Source organism: Stegostoma tigrinum, chromosome 7, assembly GCF_030684315.1.
Source record: "Stegostoma tigrinum isolate sSteTig4 chromosome 7, sSteTig4.hap1, whole genome shotgun sequence".
Taxonomy (NCBI): domain Eukaryota; kingdom Metazoa; phylum Chordata; class Chondrichthyes; order Orectolobiformes; family Stegostomatidae; genus Stegostoma; species Stegostoma tigrinum.
Genome location: NC_081360.1, coordinates 50,719,920 through 50,744,328, shown reverse-complemented (window position 1 = coordinate 50,744,328; position 24,409 = coordinate 50,719,920). Strand labels below are relative to the sequence as shown.

The window sequence follows — 24,409 nt, the reverse complement described above, 5'->3', positions numbered from 1 at the left end:
ATTTAAGACTGAGATAGGTCAGTTCTTGATTATCAAGGGGATCAAAGGTTACAGGGAGAAAGGAGGAACTTATCAGCTATGACTGAACGGCAAAGCAAACTCAGAGGGCCGAATAGCCTAATTTCTGCTCCTACGTCTTATGGTCTTATTAACCTGATTTTCCCACCCTTGGAACCATTCTTATAAAATCACTTCTGGACTTGCTCCCATATGCTCACATCTGTCCTATAATGTGCACTCAATTGTAACAAACTTTCTGGGAATTTCTGGCATGGTGAATTACACCACCAATCTGGCATATTGTTAAATGTAATTTCCTCTTTAGAAATCTTTAGAGGCTTGCTCACCAACCCACCCTTATTCCCATGTTGCTACTATTTCAACACCAAATAATTGTCTCCAGAAGGTTCCCACTGCCAAAATATAACTGACTTATCTGTAAACGCTTTGCTTATCCTTACAACTGAATAAGGTCACATGTTTCAAATTTTCCAGTTTTCTGGCACCTCTCCTGAGGCTAGGCAAGACTGAAAAATTGCACCCAGTGCCTTACAATTCCAACTTTCATTTCTTTCAAAGTCCATAAATGCATTTTATCAGTAATTGTGCCTTGTCAACTTTAAGTAACAACAATCTATCCAACACCATTGGCCACCGTTTTACTATTTACACAGTCATAGACGAATCTGGAACATCTCTTTATGCTGGCTATCAGTCTTCTCTCATAGTTCCTCTTGGTTTCTCTTATTTGATATTTTTTTCCACGCTGAAACTTCAATATTCCTTTTGATCCCCAATTTTATTTTCTGTAATGACACTTGTCTTAAGCACATCTTTCTTCTTTACCTAAATTTCTATATCATGTGTCATCCAGAGAGTTCTGAACTTTCTCATTCTTCCTTTCCCATTTGAAGCAACTATCTTCTCTTTGAAGATAGCCCATTGGTCAGTTACTATTTTTTCTCTGACAACCTCTCATTACAGTCAGTCCATCCCATGCTGATCTTGCCCCTAACTTTAATTATCAAGTGGTATTTGAAATTTTTCAGTCTAAAAGACTAATTGCTGAATTTGGAGCACTTTGGAAAATTGTGATTATTATTAGTTCTGTTACTTTACCAACATTTGCAAAGCATACAAAATTATGACTTGCTGTTCCTTCACTGTCACTCAGTTAAAATCCTGGAACACCCTCCCTAATAGTATGGCGATTGAGTCTTAATTATATGGATATCAGCATTTCAAAACTGTGGCTCACCATTTTCTCAAGCTAGGGATGGGGGAAATCAGCTATATACCAAATTATAGATCTCTGCATACACTCAACCCCTATGTCAATGACCAGATAACTCTACCACCTCACACTCACTTGCATCTCTTCCCAATGTCCATAAATGTTTTCTTTCACCACCCCTTCAAAACTTAGAAAGATGCTTTGACTTTAGTAATCAAATTCATACAGCATGGAAACAGATCTTTTGGTCTAATCAGACTCTGCCGATCATATTCCCAAGCTAAACTAGTCCCACCTCGCTACATTTGGCCCATAATTCTCCAAACCTTTCCTGTTCGTGATCTTATCCAAATGTCTTTTAAATGCTGTAACTGTGTACCTGCATCGCCATCACTTTCTCTGGCAGTTCATTCCGCACACAAATCACTGTGTAGTTCAGTAAACAGGATTACGTTGTACAAAAGGATTGCTGAATATTCAGAGTCAAATCAGGAAATAATATTCTTCTTGTAAAGCTGGTGTAAGAAATTTAAAGGGCTCCAACTGAATCATTACTGAAATGAGCTTTGGTGACATTTGACTTGAGACCAGCGTATTACATCCTCCAACTTTAGAACACCCAAATGAAACCATTATCTTTAATCACTGAATAGGCAATAACATTTTAACTAATCGATCATTGTTCTGGCAAGTGACAGCACTTACACCAGAGAAGAAGAAGAACTCTGACATCAAATAATTCAATGTTTACACCTGGAGATAATTAGGTAGGCTTTAAATAATTAATGTGTGATTTATTACAGCCAGGCAGTCACCATCTCTTTCAATTATTCCATAACATGATCTTAGCCAAAATTCAATTTTTTTTTAAAGCAACAAAGATCTGGCCCTCTTTTCATCAAAAAAAATCAAGAGGCTATCCTAATCTGGTCCTGATTGACAGCTGTGAAATTATGAAAGCCAAGTAGATAATGTGGGAAATGCATATGCATCAAATTGTGACAAACTGCGAATTGTAGGTCTAAAATGGATCAATAGCACTTCAATGGAGTGAAAGGTTGCCTTCACTGATTAACTCAGAAACAAAAAATTCTTGCTGTGATCCACATTTTGTAAATACCGTTCAAATTGAAAATCCAGTTGTAATTAATTTGAAAAAGTGTGAAATTTCAAAGAACAGAAAATGAGTCAATTTACAGAATCTAAAGACTGAACTAATACACTAGAAAGAAACAATAGACATTGTTTAGCTCAATGGTTTTGGGCCAGATTACAACTTGAGACAGACTCTTGCATTGCATGAAAATCTTTGAGACAACTAAAACCCATTTCATGAAACTTACTCCTGAGAACAGTCATGTCGGACTGGAAACATTAATTCTATTTCTTTCTCCACAGATGGTGCCAAACCCAGAAAGTTTGTCTAGTGCTTTGCTTTTATTCCATTTTATCCTCATTTGATTAGATGAACTATGTTGAGAAATTGAACACTGGATTCATCTAGTAGATATAAATTCAACTGAAGAAACATTTGATAATACCAGCCAGAAAAAGGCTAAACTAAAAAGGAGAAAATAAAATATCCGAGGCTCTACTCCCCATCACTAATACATTCCAGACAACAATGAAGGCAGAGGGCTTAGGGCACGACTATGAGAAACAAACTGAATGTTTCTGACAGGAGCTGAATTTTCAGCTCCAGGGCCAGCATTCCAAATGACACTAGAATTACGTGCAGTGAAGCCTAAATTTTATACGAGAGAAGGAAGAGAAGGCAATCCATTTTTCTACTTAGAAGCCAAACACTTGTGACCCGATGTGAATATTTAAAGTCTTATTTTAAAAATAACGTAGGTAAATACCAAACTATGGTCATATGGAATTCATGCTTTTTATTACCCTAGGTATAAAATACAAGAGCAAAGAGGTTATTCTGGAATTATATAAAATGCAGATTAGTCCACAATTGGAATGTTGCATTCAGTTCTGTTATCACATTATAGGTAGGATGTGATTGCACTAGAGAGGGTGTAGAGGTGATTGACCAGAATGCCACAGGGTTTGGAGGGTTGAAGCTGTGAGGAAAGATCGTATATGGTGGGATTATTTTTGTTGGTAGCAGTGAAGGTTGAGAGGAGACTGGAAAGGTGTATAAGATTATGAAGGGGATAGATAGGAAGGCACTTTTTTCATTAACAGAGAGCTCAATAACCAGATGCATTGATTTAAGTAAAAAGGTTCAAAAGGAAAGAGAGTTTTCATCCAGGAGGGTGGCAGGAGTTTGGAACTCTGTCTGAATGGTCACTGACTCAAATTCTCTTAACAGGTCAGACATGTTTAGAAACTGACATGTATTGCCATAGCCTCCAAAGCTTTTAACCAAAAGCTGGAAAATCAGATTAGTGTAATCAGATCTAAATTGATTGGCAAGGCACAATGGGTTGAACAGCCTCCCTCCAAGCTGTAAATGTTTCAGAGTCTATTTCCCCCAACATCCTGGTTAAGGCAAACTGCCCCAAGCAAATTCCTCTCAACCATTTCAGATTCACCACCCTTTTCCTCCACAGGCTGTTTCTTTCACTTTACACTTCCTGTTTCCCATCTGAAGGAGGCTCCAGCATAACATTACTATCATTGTTGATTATTGTCTTGCATCTTGAGCTAAACCCCTACAATGCCCTCATCCATACTTCATATACCCATGTTCATTCCTTCCTTTTTTACTCTTTTCCACACTCCTCCTGTTGCATTCTATCATGCTTGACCCAGCTGTTGGAACTAGTCATATCCCCTTGCATCACTGCTAGAGATCAACTGGTATCTTCAATTATAATTTCACACATACCAAACACATTGTTACAATTTCATGTTGAGATAATTTTGCCTTTACCTGCCTGGCCAGAAACTGAACAGATTGGATTGGCATTAAAGTTAACAAAGAAAAATTGGGCTTAGTAGAACAAAATGGCTGGCTAATCCGATATTAGTTTCCCACCAGACAGGGCGCATTAAAATTATCACTATAGAATACAAAGTCAAAATCAATGTTTCTACCTGTCGTAGTCACTACTAGCTTTTCTGCAAAAGTATGATGCTAAGACTGCCAAATCAGGCATTGATGAGAAGGTAACAATTCCTGGCACTATCATTACTTCTTCCACTATATTACTGGTCTGTATTTGCATTGAAAAACCTTGTTAGTTGGCAACTTAATGTACAAAAAAAAGTGAGCTGCACATAAAAACGGCTCCTTTAAAGCCTCAAATGATTTTCTGTCTGTATTCCATAAACACTAACAAATTTCACAGTCCAATGACAAAATGGAAGTAGGACAAATCAAATTGATAAGAACAATAAGATTTACAAAGAAACTAAACATGCTGAAAACCTGAAACAAAAACACACTGGGTCTGAGATTTGTTTCCTGAAGAAGGGTCACTGGACTTGAAATGTTAACGCAGCTTTCTCTCCACAGATACTACTAGACCTGTAGAGTTCCTCCTGCAATTTCTGTTTTTGTTGTTAACTAGAATAATGTTGGTCAACTAGTGCTTTCATACGATCTCAAGTGAGATTTAGTAGTACAGAAAACAGACCAATAATCAACACACATGATTAGAACTGCGTTTGCTACAAAATTTAGCATGGAACGTCTTAGAAAACTGATGTTAATTTGTCTTTAGTTCATTCTATTTCCTGCACAGCCTATAAATTTATTAGTGGCTCAAGGCATATTTTACTTACACTTCACCTCATGGTAAACAGACACCTGGTCTCATGGTAAAGAGGGATGCCTGATAAGATGACATCAACAAATCTTGACAGATTCCATTCAGCTCAGTTTTTTTTTGGCAGCTTAAGGGATAGACACATCGAGGCTGTAACTATGAGTAGCAATTTGGTTTGTGTTACTGCAGTGTTGGTTCCTATGGCAACATACCATCCTGTGAGCAATGCTACCTTTTCCTTTGTCTACAGGTCAGCAGTGAAAAATAGGTCATCACCACCTGCTATTGCCCATTCCATTTTCATCAGTGTTAAACTCAACTTGAAATCCAAAATAAATTAAAGCCAGTCTCGTTCAGCATCAATAGTTTGATTCTATTAATCTTAATTTCAGATTTCCATGTTCCAGCAAACAGGTTTACTAAAAGATAAAATTATACGGACTAAAAATAAATTGTGTGCCCACATGCTATGAATGAATTTTTAAAAAAAACAGAAGCTATAGCAATTCCCGTGTCCTAACATACATGCAAACTGCTAAATTTGTCTATTGAATATAAATATAGATAAAGCAATACGATATCAGAAATTGGATTTTTGTTGTCTCTCATGGAGGAAGGGGGCGTCTGTGGAACTCTTACTGAAAAAGGTGGTGGTAGAAGAGTCCTTGAATATTTTTAAGGTAAGATAGATTCGTGTTAAATAAAGGGATTGAAACATAGCAAGGGTAGGCAGAAATTGGATTAGTTTGAGATTACAATCAGACCGGCCTGATCGAATTGAATGGCGGAACAGGCTTGAGGGTCTGAATGGCCAGCTCCTGTTCTTTAATCACATATTCGTATGTACCTTCATATAACAGTTGCCAGGCTCTTGGAGAACCACGCATTTAAATTTAAATAAGTTTGCTACTTTGATATACAACATAACTTGACGTCTTTAAAACAACAATGAATGGAATCCCTTTTCTATTACAATTGAATCCCTTACAAATGTTTTGACAACATATGCTGGTAGAACAGAAATCCTCATGTGCAGTACAAGTGTGAACATCTGAAGAGTTGGTCCTGCTTCAATTTACTATTTTCTAATTAAAATTTCTATCATTTGCTGCTCATTTATATATCATAGTCAACTCTACCTACGCCTCACTTACAATTTTGAGAGACATGATCAAAATTTTTTAAGGCAAGCGCAACATACTGCAAGTTACATTTGTATTGTTAGTCATCTGAATTAGGATTAAATAGTCTTGTTTTCATACTTGGTCACAGAATTAGGCATCTCTGGCTAAACTAGCAATTATTGCCCATCCCTAATTGCCGTGGAGAAGGGGCAATGAGATGCCTTCTTAAACTACTGAAATCCTCCAGGGTGTAGGAACACCAACAATGCTGTTCGGAAAGCAGCTCCAGTATACTGAGCCAATAACAATGAAGGAATAGTATACAGTTCATGTCACAATGCTATAAGGCCTGGAAGAAAATTTGCGGGTATTGGCGTTCCTATGCATCTGTTGCATTTGTCCTTTGTCAGTAGAGTTTGGGGTGTGGAATATGCTTCTGAACAAGTCTTGGTGATTTGCTACAGTCCATCTTGTAGATAGCACATGTTGTTGCTACTCTTCATCACTGGTGAGGAGAGTGAATGTTAAAGATGGTGGAACAAGAGAGTGTTTTTTCCTGGATGGTATTGAGCTTTGAGTATTATTGGAGCTTCACCCATCCAAGCAAGTGGACAGTATTCCATCATGCTCTTGCCAAGTGCCTTGTAGATGGTGCACAGGCATTACAGAGACAGGAGGCGAAATGTGTACCACTGAATTTGGGGTCTCTGACCACTGTATTTCTCTAGCTATTTCTGTTCAGTTTTTCATCCATGTTCAGTTCAAGAACTTGTTGGGCAATAGTTTCAATGGTGGTAATGCCACCAAATGGCTTGGGGTGATGGTTAGAATCCCTCATACAAGGTAAATATCATAGATGCTGAAGGTCTGAAATAAAAACAGAAAATGCTGGAGAAACTCAGCATGTCTGGCAGCATCTGTAGACGCCAAAACATCAAGTCCCAAGGCAGTTCTAAAGAATCATGGGATTCAAAACACTAACTCTATTTCACTGCCCACTGATCCTTTCTGACCTGCTAATTTTCTCTAACACTTTGTTTTTATTATGGCTAGGTGGTCTTGTGTGGGGCCATTATCAGGTATTTTTGTGGCATGAATGTAACGTTTCTCAATTTACCTAGTCTTTACAAGTGCAGATTTTATTCACTTTTTATCTCTGTATTTCAGACTTCCACCACTGTCTAAGTAAAGTGTTGTTAATTTTATTTATTACAAATTAAACAAAAAAAAATTAAGCAGTCTTTTTAAAACTTCTGCCAAAATAAACACATCCAATACGACAGGTCTTTGGGTTACCATCCCTTCGGTCCTCTTAACATCAACCCCTACCCTTAGCAGGAATATTGCTGTTACTGCTGTATTAATTTCTGTTGTCACAACTTCACTGGCCAAACACAAAGCAAATTATTTATAGACAGCTTGAGTAACACTGCTTCTCATGACTGAGAAGCACATTTAAAAAAAACTTCTAAAGTGCAGATGCTTTTCCTCCATTATTAGATTTCTATTAAAATTATGGAGTACAATTAACATCTTAAAACAGATATGATGCAATTACAGTTTCCAGATATAATATTCAAAAGTAGAAAGTACACTTAAATAAGCTTCATTTCCTCATTATTTCTGTTTCTAAATTCCATTCAATTAAATCTACACTTTTTCCCCCCCCAAAAAAAATTTACCTTTCTTCTTTATCCAAAGCTTTCTTATCTGCTGAATTACTCTTCTTGGGAGGTACAGGTGGTGACACCTTCCTACAGATCTCCTCAATGCTACATTTGTTCTGGCGACTCCGTGCCGCAGTTTTTATTAGAATTCTTTCTATTGCTGTTATCCCATCACCATGGATTTGTTGCATTGGGTCCAAGCTGATTGTAGATTCTGAATCTTGCAACCAAAATGGATAATAAGAGTTTTGTTTTCCTGAGAGTTTATGATGAAGCTTAATAAGTAAAGAAAGCATGCTTTCTCTGACTTCCAAAATGGTTGTGGTAAGTTGTGGAGTTGAATTCAGAGCAGTCCACTTTGATGTCTTTGGTCTCACAGCTGCAGTCTGAATTGCACTACCACTGTTGCGATTTATAATCTCCTGAAATTTTCTTCTGCGCTCTGCAACCAAACTGAAGACCTGAGCTGTATTTGAATTCTAAAAGAAATGAAGTAAAATTAAAATTTCTTGCAACAATAAAATTTTAAAAGTTTAAATGTCGGTGGACATTCACAACTACGGGTATACTTGATATTAAGCTAGATTGCTAACAAGCTGTACTCACGTGAAACCATTGTTATTAGTCTGCTTTCAACATGGTGCAAGACCTTTCTTCCCAATTTTTAAAAAAGTAGTATTTTTTGTTTAAAATGTGCTGAGTATTACTTCACGACAACAACTTGAATTTCATTTCTTATGAAACTGAAAAACCTTTTCACCAATTCTCACGAACTTACAAACAAGCAGCAAGATGAAATTCTTCTACTTTCTAATTATATAACCAGCTGCATGCTTCCCTTTCTTCTGAAAACTATTCTAAAGCATAGAACAAAACAATTTCCATTTACAGAATTCACATACAGGTACACTGAACACCAGGCAGCAAGCTGGAGAAAAAAAAGGGACTGTGGATAAGAAGGAAAAATGAGAAATTTTAACTAATTCAAAATCCAAGCACATGGACAGATAACAGTGAGTCATGTATCCGAGACAGTAAATTAACATCTTAAGATTTACAGAATTGAAAAGATAATTTTAGGCAGCATTCCAATCATAATTTTGTTTCTCCTACAATGTCTACTTATTAAGTGAATTCTGCAACATTCCAAGCAAGAACTTTGATATATTGATTATTCAAAACAAGAAAAAAACTTGAGTACCTCTCTGTTGAGAGCAGTAGCCCTTCTTGACCCCTATTACAGAGGAAGAGAGATGAAAGAAATGTTGTAAAGCATAGAACTGTTAGCTTTAAAAAGTAAAGGACACCATTTTTTAGTGAAAATGCAAGCATACCCAGTGATGCAACATTTCCTTGCAGTGTGATATTAAAAGGAACCAAAGATTTCCCTAGTGTCCTCAATGAAGTAAAAAACAATTGGACAATCATATTGTTTCTGGTACTACATATTTCCAAAATAAAGTGAACTGACACAAATACCTCATCATCGATTCTCAGTCTTCTTCCAAACTACAACTGAATAGTTCAATGCAAACCCAGTGCTTCCCACTTGAGTCTGCCATCACTCTCAGCATGCTTCCTCAGGCCCATTTCCAATCAATCCAATTGTTTTTGCCAATTTCCTTCCATCAATCTCATTCTTTGCTCATCTTTATCTACCCCTGGAACATAATAATTCCTCTGATTCTCTCATCAGCACCCATTCAACTTCTAGGCCAGAGAATCAATTGCTATGGCTTCTCATCCTGCAGCAAGACCATTATTTCTGGTATTCCCTAGATCCATGCTTGTCCTCTCCTATTTCATGTCTTTATCTTCTCCTGGTCTAGATTAATGCAGCAGTATGTGTTATCTACAAAATGCCCCACAACAATTCACCAAGGCTCCCTCAACACCACCTTCGAAACATGAAATCTCTGCCACCTAAAAGCACAAGTGAAACAGATTAAGAATACTACCACCTGCATGATCCATTAGAAGTTGCACACCATCCTGACTTGGAACTATATCACTATTCTTTCACTGTTGCAGCCTCAAAATCTTGGACCGCCCTTCCTAACACTTGTGCATTTTGTTTTATTCTTTCTTGGGATACGACATCACTCTCAATGTCAACATCTGTTTCCCACTTCATATTGCTTTTACACTGAAATGGTCGAGCAAGTCATTCAGAGTGTATTCACTGAAGTCACATTTGGACAGACCATGTCAGCGCAGCAAACATTCTTCCCTTAAAAGAACATTAATATACCAGTTGGATTTATATAACAATTTACAATACTTTTCACAGTCACTATCACCAAGACTTACTTTTCTTTCCTGATTTAGTAATTCAATTTAAATTTCCAGCAGCAGTGAAATTTGAACCCACCCCCTCAAATCAGTAGCTTGGACATCTGGAATATTTGTCCAGTGACTATCACTACCCCTTTTATCCAACCACGCTAAACACAATCCACAAACCACAGCAGTTCAAGAGGGTAACTATCAATTTCTCAAGGGCAATTAAGGTTGGCAATGAATGCAAAACCCCGAGAAGCCTACGTCTAAAAGAAACAATAAAAACAAGTGTACCATTCCAGTGCACTCCTGGATATCCTGTCCTGTCAGTGGAATGGAGAAAGATGGACACTGCCATTAATCCCGGGAAGTGGGGACTGTACTGCTGGGGAAATCCATGCAACAACCACGTTGGGGCCAGCTTCCAGTGATTCCAATTATGAAGAAAGCAGAGCGGGTTTTAAAGCTACATAATGGGGTCAAGAGGTCCAAATTGGGAAGGAGGGTATGAAATCACAAAGTTCATAGGACAGGCAAAGCAAATATTTTGGAATGCAAATCAGTGTTATTGTTGATTGTGAGCGAGAGAAACCGAATACACAAAGGTAGAAGCACATGATTCAATTATACAGGGCACTGATGAGACGACATCTGTAGTACAGTCGCCATGTGCACCTCCTTATTTACAGAAGAATGTTAACACACTGGACTCTTTCCTGACCCGAAACGTCAACTTTCCTGCTCCTGATGCTGCCTGGCTTGCTGCTCCAACTCCATACTATGTTGGCCGAAACGTAGAAAGTTTTGAGTGGAGGCAATGATTCCTTTTGAGGGAATCTAGAAGTAGGGGCCACTCCTTAAAAGGTAAGAGTTCGCCTGCTAAGGCAGAGATGAGGAGAATTTTTTCCTGATATATCATCATGGGTCTTAGGAACTCTGCTTCCTCCGCTTTTTGAGGACGAGGGTTTTTGAACATTTTTGAGGCCATAATAGGTAGATACTTCAGAAGAAAGGATCAAAAAGTGTAAAATATGTTAGTAAAAACTGATGCAGGAATGTGGAATAATTCACATCAGCCAAGATCTTACTGAAAGATGCAGAGTTGAGGGATCAAGTGCCCTATTCTGGATAATTCATATGTTCATATTTCAGGGGCCATGCAAACATGAGGAACAGATCAATAGCCAATAAGAGATCAGACAATGTATGCTCATATTTCTAGTATTTGTCTATTTTATTATTTCTGAATAACTGTTGCAAACATGAGGCTGAACCATTGCAACAAACACACCAACCTGTACAAAAGGAGAGGTATCTGAGCTCGTGCTAGCAGATGGCTCCCTGGTCACTTCTGGTGCTGTTTCCGGAAGTCTGACTCGCACATAGTTAATGACATGATGCAGATTTGTTGCTATGTTAGTTCCATGAAACCAACTATCAGAACATCGCTCCTCACCAAACGTTTCCTATGAAAAAATTTGATTATGAAATTAATTATTCTTTTCTGTGTAAACACAGTTGAACATGCCCGAGACTTGTCTTTATTAAATACAGCTAAATAGAAAATTAAATTACACATAAAAGCAATTGGCCAGAAACTAATGCTTGATGCCAAACATCATATGAAAAAATACCTCAGATACATTCATTAATAGGGCTGTAAGTATTTTCAACTGTTTGGTTTGTAACATGGAGACCATGAAGTTTCAAGAGTTTGCGAAACTACATGAAAGCCAAAAACGTATCCCAAGATCTTCATGAAATAGCAAGGATTCTACAGGCATTTTTGAGTCTTCACAACACGTCCTGACACCTTCAAAGATTTGCCAGGTACACAACAGGAACCGATGTTCTCTCACCTCCTTTCAAATTTTATAATTTATTTCTCTTTTTTTTTTAAAACCTCATTGATCCTAGCAAAATAAATCATTTCAATTTTTTTTGCAGGGTACCACAGTGGCTCAGTGGTTAGCACTGCTGCCTCACAGTACCAGGGACCCTGGTTTGATTCAAACCTTGGGCAACTGTGTGTGGAGTTTGCACATTCTTCCAGTGTCTGTGTGGGTTTCCTCCAGGTGCTCTGGTTTCCTCCCACAGTCAACGGTCTGCAGGTTAGGCAGACTAGCCATCCTAAATTGCTCAGTGTCCAGTGATCAGCAGGCTAGGTGGTTTAGCTAAGAGAAATATGGGATTATGGATACTGGGTGGGTCTGGCTAGGCTGCTCTTTGGAGGGTCAACGTGAATGCGATGGGCTGGATGACCTACCTCCACACTGTAGAGATTCTATGACACTAAATTGCATCTCCACATTTCGGCAATCTGCCTTTGGAAATCTATTATTAGCAACATAACCTACATTCCAAAGGTTTTCATTACTTGTAGGGTATGCAGTGCATACCCAAGTCCAGGAGATTTAATACACAATACTTATCAAAGTGTGGTAGACCTAATAAAGAACTCTGAAGAATACGACAAGGTATATTACTCTGCAATCTCAAAAAGGCAGTCAGTCAGTCACAATTCCCTTCACCAGTGGCAATTTATTGAAAACCATTCAGCCAAGTGCCCTTCACACGTGAACATATGAAATAAGAGCAGAAGAGCCCCTCAAATGTGCTCCAACATTCATTAAGGTCATGGCTGATCAGTACGCCATTCAAATTCCACATTCCCAGCCCGCTCCCCGCAACAACCTTAAACTCCCTTTCACGAAGAGGATCTGCCTTAAAAATATTTCATCACTGTACCCTAATGCCTTCTGAGACAAAGTTCCAAACTACACAATCCTCTGAGAAGAAAATTCTCAGTTGTCTGAAAGAGGGTGACCCCTAATTTTAAAACAGTACCTCCTAATTCTACAACAGGAAATGTCCATTCCATATCCACCCTATCAAAACTATTCAGAATCTCAAACTTCAACCTCGTCACCTTCACTGTTCTGAGCTCAGTGCAAATAAGCCAACCTATCCTCATAGGACAAGGTGTTCATTTCATATATCAATCTGAGAAAACCTTCTCTGAACTACCCGCAATGAATTTACACCCTTTCTTGAATAGGCAGGTCAAGAATACACACAGTTTGAGAGAAGTGGTCTCACCAATGCCTTGTATAACAGAACCATGACACTTAAGCTTTATTCAACTCTACTGTAACAAAAGATAGAATCCCATTAGGTTTACTGATTACATACTGCATCTGCATTTTTTAGTTTTGTGACCCATGCACTAGAATGCCAAATACCTCCACATATCAAAATTCTGCAATTATTATACACTGAAACACTCTGCTTTTTCATTTTTCCAAATAAAGTGGACAACTTCACATCTTTTCACCTGTTTCATGTCAGATTTTCAGCTATTCACAAACTATGTATACAACTTTGTGTCTTTTTCATATTTTCTTACCTAATTGTTGTCATCTACAAATCTAGCCACCACACCTTTGCTCCCAACATCAACATCATTTATGTAAACTGAAAAATGTTGGGCCCTAACTCAGGACTCCTATAGGACAACATTTAGTACATCCTATCAACCAAAAACATATTCATGCATACCCTGCTTTCTAAAAGGCACTATTCTTCTATCTACACCCCCATGATCTTTTATTTTCTATAACCTTTGATGTTGCGTCTTATCAAATACCTAAAAGTACAGTACATCTCCAGGCTTCCTTTATCTACAGGAAATACTATTTCAAAGAACTACAATAAATTTGTTAGACATGGTTTCCCTTTAATGAAACAATGCTGATTCTTCTCAGTTACTTCGAGTTTTTCAAAGTGCACAGCTAGAAAACCCTTAAATGATTGATTGTAACACATTACTCACAGCAGACTTCAAGCTAACAGGTCTACACTTTCCTATTATCTGCCACCCTCCCATTATGAATAAAGAAATTACATCTGCTACTTTCCAGTCTGACAGCATTCTTACTGAATGTAAAAGGGATCTTAGAAAATTAACTGCAGCACAACTACTTGCTTATTAGCCACCTCTTATCAGACACTAGGATGAAGTCCATTTGGTTCCAGAGACTTGTCATTCTGCAGGTCCATCACTTTGCCTCATGCTACTTCCCTTGTGATTATCATTTCGTCAGTTCCTCTCTCATTCCAACATCCTGATTTACCATTATTACCACAATTTTTGTTTTGATCCTCTATAGCGAAGAAAGAAGCGAAGTAGTTGTTCCTTTCATCTATCATTTCCATATCAGCTATTATTAACTCCCAATTCTCCCATTCTAAAAACACTTAGTTACTCTTTTCATGTTACTACTTTTAGAAACTCTCCCTGTCTGTTCCTACAGTCCTAGTTAGTTGTGCCTCATCCCAGATTAACCTTTGGTCAAATTGTAAAGAATGACAGGGAATGACTATCATCTGACCAGCCAATCATTTAAGGGCAGATGTGTGCTTTTCCTCAAGTTTGATATCTTCCTTAACTTTAGTTACCCACGAATGACGGATTTAGAATTTTTTTATTTACAGTATGAATATTGAGTATTCTGAATTATCCATTTAAATGACTGCTACTGTATCTCTACTGATGTATCCACTAGCCTGGTAGGAGAGTTCATTTCAGCTAGCTCGGGTTTCATAACCACACTCTTGTCATTTTAAGTTTAGAAGGCCAGTCTTAAGATCTAAGCTTCTTCCTTTAAAATTAGAAGTGAAATTGAATCAAATTGTCACTTCAGAATGCTTTTACTCCGAGGTCATCAATTAATCTTGTCACATGACAATACCAAGACAAATATAATTTGTGCTCTCTGATCTGTTCCAAAACACGCTGCCCTAAGAAATTCTCTCAAAATAATTCAATGAACTTCTCAACCAAGCTATTTCTGCTAACCTAGTTTTCTTAATTTTACTTTATATAGATTAAGGTCACCAACGATTATTTCTGTCCTTTATCACAAACACCTAATGGTTTATCTTGTATGCTTTGTCTCAGACAATGATTACTGCTATAGGGTCTGAAGACCACTCCCACTACTGGCTTATTTCTACTCATGTTCCTCATCAACAACCCCCCCCCCCCCCAAACTCCATCCTAACCTCCTGAACCATCCATCTCCAACTACTGCACAAATACCATCCTTGATTACAGTGATACTTCACCATTACCTACCTTCTATTCTTCTCGAACATCAAATACCCCTCAATTGTCAGGATCCAATCCAGTCAGCCTGCAACCACATTTCGATAGTGGCTCTCAGATCATTTATATTTACTTCAACATGCACTATCAATTGTTTATTTCGTTATGAACACCACGTACAGAGACAGAGCCTTCATTTTCTTTATTACAGGATATTACAATAAAAATTTAATCTAAATAATTGAAACTTTTTTGCAAAATAAAACTATAAGATTACTGTATCAGGCAAACCATACTGGAAGCTGACTGTTTCATACCTTTCACTGCATTCAAGATACTTATTTAGGTTAAACTAAGATTCACACATAAAATCCTGCCTGCATGAAGTGGTGAAAATTTTTCTTCTCGTAATATATTAGAAGTTCTACACGTACAGCTCACTCTCTCCATGAATCTTTGGCTCACACTTTAATTTTCAAATATGTAACATTAAAAATAGGAAATCTAGTTACGATATCTGACTGCCACAAATTTCTCAGGCTGTGAATATACTAACCAAAAGCAAGACAAACAAAACTGAGAAAATACACAAGATTCGTTGATATAACATCAAATATCCATTCAGGAGAATTTATCAACAATTAAAATAAATTAAACAACTAAATGAAACTTCTAAGAAATTAAACGATAATTCTAAATCACACTTTCATTTTAATGTGCAAACCATCTGTACCAAAAACTGAACAGAAATGCAGCCTTGGTGGAAGTAAATAAAAGCACAAGTAACAGTAACAGTAACTGAGGCAACTAATGTAACTAAAGAGCATAAGCCCTCCATACAGTATCATACAGTACAGAAGACACTCTCCCGCTCGAATCTGTACTGTCAAAAATACACAAATACCTACACTAGTCCCATTGCCTTAAATGGGATAACACTTCAAGTATTCACCAAGCACTTTGTTCACCAAGTACAATTACCAGGCTGTGAAGTTACCTGCCTCAACTACCATCCCAGGTAGTGTATTCCAGGCCCCCACCATCTTCTGGGTGAAAAAAAAAGCCATCTTTTCTTCAAATCCTGTATCAACCTCGTGCCTTTAGCATTAAAAGTATGGCCCTTGTTACTGACCCTTTGACTAAAAGGAAACAGCTACTTTCTACTTGTCCTGTCCATGTCCCTCAATTTTATACACCTCTATCCGGTCCCTCTCTCAACCTCCTCTGCTCCAGAGAAATCAACCTAAGATCAGCCCAGCTGTCTTCATGCCATTCACCATCCCAGGCAACATTGTTCTGAATGTCCTTTGCAACCCCTCCAGTGCAGCCACGTGCTTCATACAGTGCGATGGTCAGAACAACACGAAATACCCCAGCTGTGGCCTAACCAAAGTTCTGCACAGTTCCAAAATAACCTTCTTACTCTTCTAATCAATACCCTGAATGATAAAGACAAGCATCCTATAATGACTCAACTACCCTGTTACCTTCAAGGATCTGTGGACAAGAACAGGTGTTTCTCAGAGCTTCCCTGTGGCCTGCCATTCATGGAGTACTCTTGTCTTGTTGCTGCTTGTAAATTTCATCAACTCACATTTATCAGGGTTAATTGGCATTGATCACAGATCTGCCATCTGGGCAATCCACTCATATCTTCTTCTGCAATGTAAGATCGTCCTGCTCACCATCAACCAATCACCATCCACAAACTTATTACTCATCTACCCACCCGCCACACCACCCCCCCACCCCATGTCCTCATCTACAACATTTAGGGAACAATTTAGAATAAACAATTAGGGGCCCAGCACTGATCCCTGTCGAACGAGGCTGGACACTGAACTCCAGTCACACAGTTGCCTACCACCACCATCTGTCTCCTGTCACTAAACTAGTTTTGGACCCAACTTGCCAAGTTACCCTAGACCCAGTGGGCTTTTACTTCCTTTTTTCCCCCAATCCATTTCAAATGTGGGACTTTGTCAAAGGCCTTGCTGAAATCCATAGAAACTACATCAAATACCTTATGTGTGTCTATATACTTGATTACCACCTCAAAAAGTTCAAACAATTTCATTAGGCATGACCTCCCTCTGACAAAGCCATGCTGATTAGCCTGATCAAACCTTGCCTCTCTAAATGGAGACTAATTTTCTCCTTCACTATTTTCTTCAAAAGGTTCCCCTACCACTGATGTGAGACTTGAGTGTGTGGAATTAATAATGTGAAATACGAAAATGGGAAGAGTGCTGAACAGATTTTTTTTAAAAAAATCTGTCTTCAGAAGATAATATTTCTAGGATGTTAACTGTAAACCAAAAAAGGTAAAAAGGGAGGAACGTAAAACAGGTACCAACTGCCAGGGAAAAGGACACTGAGAAAACTATTACAAGTAAAGCTCCCGGGACTGGATGGACTTTATCCTGGGGCCTTGAGGAAGAAAAGTGGATGCAGCAATAATAGATGCACAGGTTATAACTGTGCAAATCTTTCTAGAGATCCCACATCTTGAAGAATAGAAGATAACAGCAAACTGCAGACAAGTTATGTTAAGATCTATCAAAGGGGAAGTACTAGAATCCATTACAAAGGAATTACTGCAGCACACTTAGAAAATCTTAATGCAGTTAAGCAGAGTCATCATAGTTTTGTGGGGGTAACAAGGTGTAGAGCTGGATGAACACTGCAGGCCAAGCAGCAGAGGAGCAGCAAGGGTGATGTTTCAGGCCTAGAACCTTCTTCAGATTTCTGGCCTGCTGTGGTCATCCAGCTCTACAACTTGTTATCTCAGATTCTCCAGCATCAGCAGTTCCTGCTATCTCCGAAATAGCTTTGTTGAGTTATGTTTCACAATAAGTATGCCAGAATACCTTTAAGAGGCATATTCACATCATTAACAAGTGACCTGAGGGTATAAATATCTCATATTCCAAGTTACTTTAAATCAGTTGCTACGTTTGCCTCCATTAATATGTTTACTTAATGCAGCAATGCTTAGCATAAGAAATTGGGTGTGGCTATTGTGCTTTTGAAGAATTTAGCTGATTTATTACAACTATTATTATGTACAGACATTAAGATATTATATTACAACAAAGGATCCTGCTTCTAGTACAGTATCATGATTCAAGTAGTCAACCTGGATAAATGCAAAGTGATGCATTTTGGAAGGTCGAACTTAAATGCTGAATATAGGATTAAAAAGGCAGGATTCTCGGCAGTGTGGAGGAACAGCGGGATCTTGGTGTTCAAGTGCATAGCTCCCTCAAAGTTGCCACCCAGGTGGATAAGGTTGTTAAGAAAGCATATGGTGTTTTGGCTTTCATTAACAGGGGGATCGAGTTTAAGAGCCGCAAGGTCATGCTGCAGCTCTACAACACCCTGGCGAGGCCACACTTGGAATACTGTGTCCAGTTCTGGTCGCCCTATTATAGGAAAGATGTGGAGGCTTTGGAGAGGGTGCAAAGGAGGTTTACCAGGATGCTGCCTGGACTGGAGGGCTTGTCTTACAAGGAGAGGTTGACTGAGCTCGGGCTTTTCTCTCTGGCGAGAAGGAGGAAGAGAGGTGACCTGATTGAGGTGTACAAGGTAATGAGAGGCATGGACAGAGTCGATAGCCAGAGGCTTTTCCCCAGGGCAGGATTGACTGCCACGAGGGGTCATAGTTTTAAAGGTGTTAGGAGGAAGGTATAGAGGAGACGTCAGAGGGAGGTTCTTCACCCAGAGTGTTGTGAGCGCATGGAATAGTTTACCAGTGGTAGTCGTGGAAGCGGAGTCATTAGTGACATTTAAATGACTGCTGGACATGCACATGGACAGCAATGAATTGAGGGGAATGTAGGTTAGGTTATTTTATTTTTGGATTAGGATTATTCCACGGCACAACATTGTGGGCCGAAGGACCTGTACTGTGTTGTACCTTTCTATGTTCTATGCTCTATGTAGTCAGAATAAGATGAAATACAAGATCTTTATACCCTCATGTCACATGTTGATGTTTTCATGAACATGTCTTTTAAAGAGATATTGAGATAATGATCATCAGACACAAGGTTTCTGAAAGGGAAATGACATTTTGAATATTTTAATTCCACTCTTTGATCAAGTAACAAAATACAGACAAAGGGGAACCTATAGATTTGATGTACTTGGATTTCTAAAAAAGATATTTGATCAGGTGCCACAATGAAAGCTAATACACAAAATACGAGTTCACAGTGTAGGTGTAGTAATATATTAGTTAACCAGTCTTCTAGCCATGCTAATGCAAAGCAGATGGTAGTAAGGATAAATAGGTCTTTATCAAGTGGACAAACTATAACTTTTGGAATACCACAACAAGCAACGCTGTGGAATCAACCATTTACAATCCATATCAGTGACTTAGATGAAGGGACCAAATGTATCACTGCTAAAATTTCAGATGACAAATATAGATAAGTAAGTACATTGTCATGATGACAAAGTATCTACAAAAGAATTTAGAGAGATTAAGTGAGTAGGCAAAAATTTGAGAGGTGGGAGTATAATGTGGGAAACACCCCACCCACTTTGGGATAATAGAAAAGCCACATATTTAAGTAGAAAGACAGCGCAGAATCCAGAAACAGAGGGATCTGGGTGTCCTGGTACTTGAATCACAGTTACAGCAACCAACTAGAAGAGCAAATTGAATAGTGACATTTATAGAATAGTAGGTAAGCATTGTTATAAACACAAGGAATGCTAAAGAAATACAAAGTCCGGCCGCATCTACGGGCAAAGTAACAATGTCGTTGCTTCAAGTAACTGTTCTTCAAAACTTGTACTGTTACACTGGTACAGGATGTTGAGGACCTCACTTGGAGTACTGTGTGTATTTGTGGCCTCCTTGCTTGTTAGAAGTACTTCAAATAATATTCACTTAACTGAGACCAAGGATGAAAGGAGGGTTTAACAAAGAAATGTTAAACAATTTGGACCTGAATGCACTGGAGTTTAGAAGAACGAGAGATGATTTTATTAAGACAAAATCCTTGAAAGGATTGCAGTGATGCCACAATCAGATCAACTGTGATACTATGAATAGTGCAGCAGGCTCATGCCAAATGGCCTACCATGCTTATGTTCATATGTAACAAACAGAGAATGCTGCAGAAGCTCAGCAGCTCTGGTAGCATCTGTGGAAAGAGAAAGAGTTCATCTTTTAAGCCCAGTATGACTCTTCTTTAGTCTGAATGGATTCCACTCAGACCATGGCAAAAGATGATTTATAATTGAGATGGTGGTGGCATCAGATTGGATCACTCTGCTTAATAAGGCACCAGGTCCAATAATCAGTGAAGACAGCAAAATAGTTCAGAAAATGGTTAACAAACATACTAGACATTAATAATAGAAACTTAAAGTACCAACGCATTGAGATTATTTTTAAACTTGTATCAAACACCAGTTCATCTCTGAATGGAACACTGAATCCAGTTCTGGATGTCAAACTTTAAGAAAGATTTGAATGCATTAGACTGCACAATGAAGAACTTCATCCTGTGTAGATAGGCTGGAAAGCCTGGGACTGTCTTCCTTGGGATTTTCACCTTATTCTGTAAGTATATAATTTGTGCTGAATTTCTTCCTTTAAAAAAATTATTCAGAATTTGTTTTAAAAACTGAAACGTAGAAAACAAGAATAGAATCAGACTGACATCAAAACAGTAAATAATTTATAAAAGGTATTTTTGCTTGTTTATTCTCTGTTGCTAATTTTCTAGTGAAGAATTGCAAGTTCATTGAAAATTATTTCTATAGTCTTGGATGAATCTGAATTTTAAAAAAAAAAATCACAGATTTTATTTACCCTAATTTTGTTGAGATTGTCATGAACAGCACTGAAATCATTCCTCTGTAAGTGTGCTTACTGTGGAATTAAGTGGATTTCCCACAACATTGACCTAGCAATAATAAAGGGACAGTAGTAAATGCCTGTGTCAAGATGTCATAAAGACTCTGAAGAATCTGGGGCAAGTTCTCATTTCTATGATCTTGCCACTCTTGAACTCCATACGGTCATTGCTCATCATTCAATTCAGTAGCCTATTTCTGCTTTCTCCCTGTAACCTTTGATCCCTTGAGGGCCAAGAACTATACATAATTCCTTCTTGAAAACATATTCTGCGTTGTGGCTTCAAATGCTTTCTGTGGCACAAGTCCACAGGCTTCTCACTATCCAGGTGAAAGAATTTCTCCTCACCTAAGCGGCTTATCCGGCAGCCTTTGACTGTGACTCACTGTTCGGGACTCCACCATGATTGGGAACATCTTTCTTGTATTAACCCTCTGGTAGTTCTGTTAGAATGTTATAGGTTTCTATGAAATCTGCACCCCACCACCACCAAGCACCAACCGCCAACACCACCGCACCCCCCCCCCCCCCCACCCCGGCTCCAATCATTCTTCTAAATCCCAGTGATCAGAAACCCAGCGAATCCAATCTCTCAAAAACATCAGTCCTGCCAACCCAGGTATGAGTTTGCTAAAACTTTCTTGCACCCTCCTCCATAGCCATGCCTTCTAGAGCTTCTGAAGCTCTACTAAAGCTGTGGTTGAATGTTTTGTCTTCTTCTTTACTCCCAATGTTAGCACAATAAACGGTACAGTGGCTTTGTAGGTTCTGGTGCTGAATTAATGGTGAAGTATCACACATCTAAATCTATATGCTGTTGCTAAAAGGTTGCCTAGTACAAATTCTGATTAAAAGATGGAAACTCAGCAGAGGTGCTGTTAACAGTCAGTGGGAACTGGTCAGGCCTTTTCTCCTTATTGGTGATTGTCACAAACTAATACTTCTCCGGTGAAAATATTACTTGTCAGTTTAACATTGGAAGTTGTTCACTCCCTTGTATAGGCAGCTATGGGCCACAATTATTAATGGAGCTAAGAATAGACTTGAACACTGTAGGATTTTCTAACTTCAAGTCTATGTTCAAGATTGATGAAAGACTATACTAAAATCTAACTTTATCAAATAAAACTCTAATTTTTAAAATCATGTCAAACAAGTAAAACATGGTAGAAATCATTGTTTCAGCAAACAAACTTCAGCAGTTTAACAAACACTAAAGCAGGTATTGCTCACCATAATTCTTTTTAACTAAAGTAAAGTATGTTTTTGAAGGGGCATACAAAAAATACATATCAAGTGAAAAGATCAACAATGCACAGACACATCATATCAAATCTACTCAGTATTGTTGTTAAATCATTTCCCAACTCTGTTGGTTGAAGTTTATTGTAAAATCACATTTCATTCAAAACACCTGCTTATTTCCCTAAAGGCACCACAAAGTGTTCATCTATAAAACAGGCCATTAACACCACCTGTCTCAGTATCCTCTGGCAAAATGTCAGTAATCACAACACAAGCTGGATAGAATCTAGTGCAGCACATTAAATTCTGGCTTATTTTGCTGACAGGTTCTGAGGTAATACAATATTTTAAACAGCTCTCAAAGTCATTTTTCACTTTCAATTCTGAAACTTCTTATTTATTACTTTTTCTGAAATCTCAAAGTTAAAATAAAAAGCTCTGCAGATAAAAATGTTCTTAACCAACATCATAACAGAATAATATTTTATAATTGCTTTATGTTTCTCATACATATTCATTCAGTGATACAGCACAGAAACAGACCTTTTCGGTCCAACTACTCCATGAAAACCATAATTCCAGATTAAATTAGTACTATCTGCCAGTGCTTGGCCCATATCCCTCCAAACCTTTCTTATTCCTGTACTAATCCACATGTCTTCTATCTTCACACACATTCCTTGGGAAGCATACATAGATTTCATGAGCTTTGCTCGTCAGCTTGCTCTGCAAGAATAGCGTCTAGATTTCTGTGGGCCACTTTAGTTCTATGGTCATTTTCCAAACAAAAATGAAAACTGCCTTCGTGTCCCTTTCTTCAGGTCTGGAGGGTGTGGACAAGTAAGCAGTTCCACTCTTGGTCTTGCTATCAGCAGCTTTCTCCCCATCAGTATTTTCACTGAATTCCAGGGAATTGTCCCCTCCGAATACCAAGTTTTTCTACTTGGAATTCCCTTTCCCTCTGTCTTTGAACAACTGTCTCTACTTGTGTGTGAAATGTTCACCCTTTTCTTTCCCCTTCTCTTCCTTACTTGTTAACTTTCTAATTGTGGATCTCACTGCACTGTTCTTCTGTTTGCCAGAGTTAGCTTGTCTGCTTTCAGTTCTATGCTCTGTCTATTTAATCTAATTCAATATCCGGATTGTTGGGACTAGTTTTACAATTTTTGACTCTTCAAATTTAATCAAAAGCTATCTTCAGCTGCCTAACGACTCTCTTCAGTTAGTGGACAATGTCTTTAAAACATAAACATTTATTGTCCTCTTTACCAAAGCATGTCGCACTATGCCAAACAACTACAACAGCAAGCTTAGATTCTACATCACGAGTCCGATAACATTACAACGTACTCAAATTTCATAAACTACAGCAATTAAATGGTTCAGTTAATTAAGAGATCCCTGGTCTGTTTTCTGGGTTGAAGAAACATCAGTCCTAAATGGTTTGATCCATTGCTGTCTTGTATTTCTGGCACAGAATTACCATGTACTCACAAATATTCATTATTAATGTTGCACATCTAATTAAATCGCTTGATTAAAGGAATTGACAATTATTAGTTTAAACTCACTTTTTCAAGCACATTTTGAAAAGTATTGCTCATTCAAAAGAAAAAGCTCTCAAGATAAAACAGATAACAGAAATTTCACCAAATGCAGTAGACATTATAAATATAAAAAGTTTTAGTTTATTGAACTCGTTACAACAATTTCTGTTTCTATAGCATCCTGACCGTAATAAGTGTCTCAACCTATTTCATAAAAGGATGCAATATAATTAAATCTGACAATTTTAGGAAATCCGAGTCAGATGATAAAAACATAGACAAAGAGGTGTGTTTAAGAAGTATCTTAATTGGAGTGAAGCAAGATAAAGTAAAGTAAATAGTGGAGATTGAATTACAAATCCTAGTACCTAAATAGGCAAATAGTGGAGAAATTAAAATCAAGAGGTCAAAATTAGAGTGCAAGGCTGGAGGTTAATGGGCACAAAGTGATGGAGATCTGAAAGCTAGGATGTGAATTTGCTTAACCAGAAGCCAAGTGTCAATGAGCATGAAGTTTACCAATGTTCTTTTGGAAGTAAAAAGTACATCCACCTGGTCTGGCCAACGTGTGACTCCAAATCCACTGTTTAACAGTCCTC

General features: G+C 38.1%; 1 protein-coding gene across 4 annotated transcripts in view; it reads right to left on the bottom strand.

Annotated features, from left to right (window-relative positions):
* ubr3 (ubiquitin protein ligase E3 component n-recognin 3) overlaps nt 1-24,409 on the bottom strand; it is a 311,396-nt gene that overhangs the window by 161,861 nt on the left and 125,126 nt on the right. For 2 of the 4 annotated variants that reach the window (XM_048535342.2, XM_048535343.2), the window contains exons 22-24: nt 11,329-11,499; nt 8,955-8,987; nt 7,769-8,232 (exon numbers count right to left, since the gene is read on the bottom strand). In XM_048535342.2, coding sequence (XP_048391299.1) covers nt 7,769-8,232; nt 8,955-8,987; nt 11,329-11,499 — 668 coding nt within the window. The remainder of the gene's footprint in view (nt 1-7,768; nt 8,233-8,954; nt 8,988-11,328; nt 11,500-24,409) is intronic. The other 2 variants (XM_048535344.2, XM_048535345.1) reach the window with 1 other exon arrangement.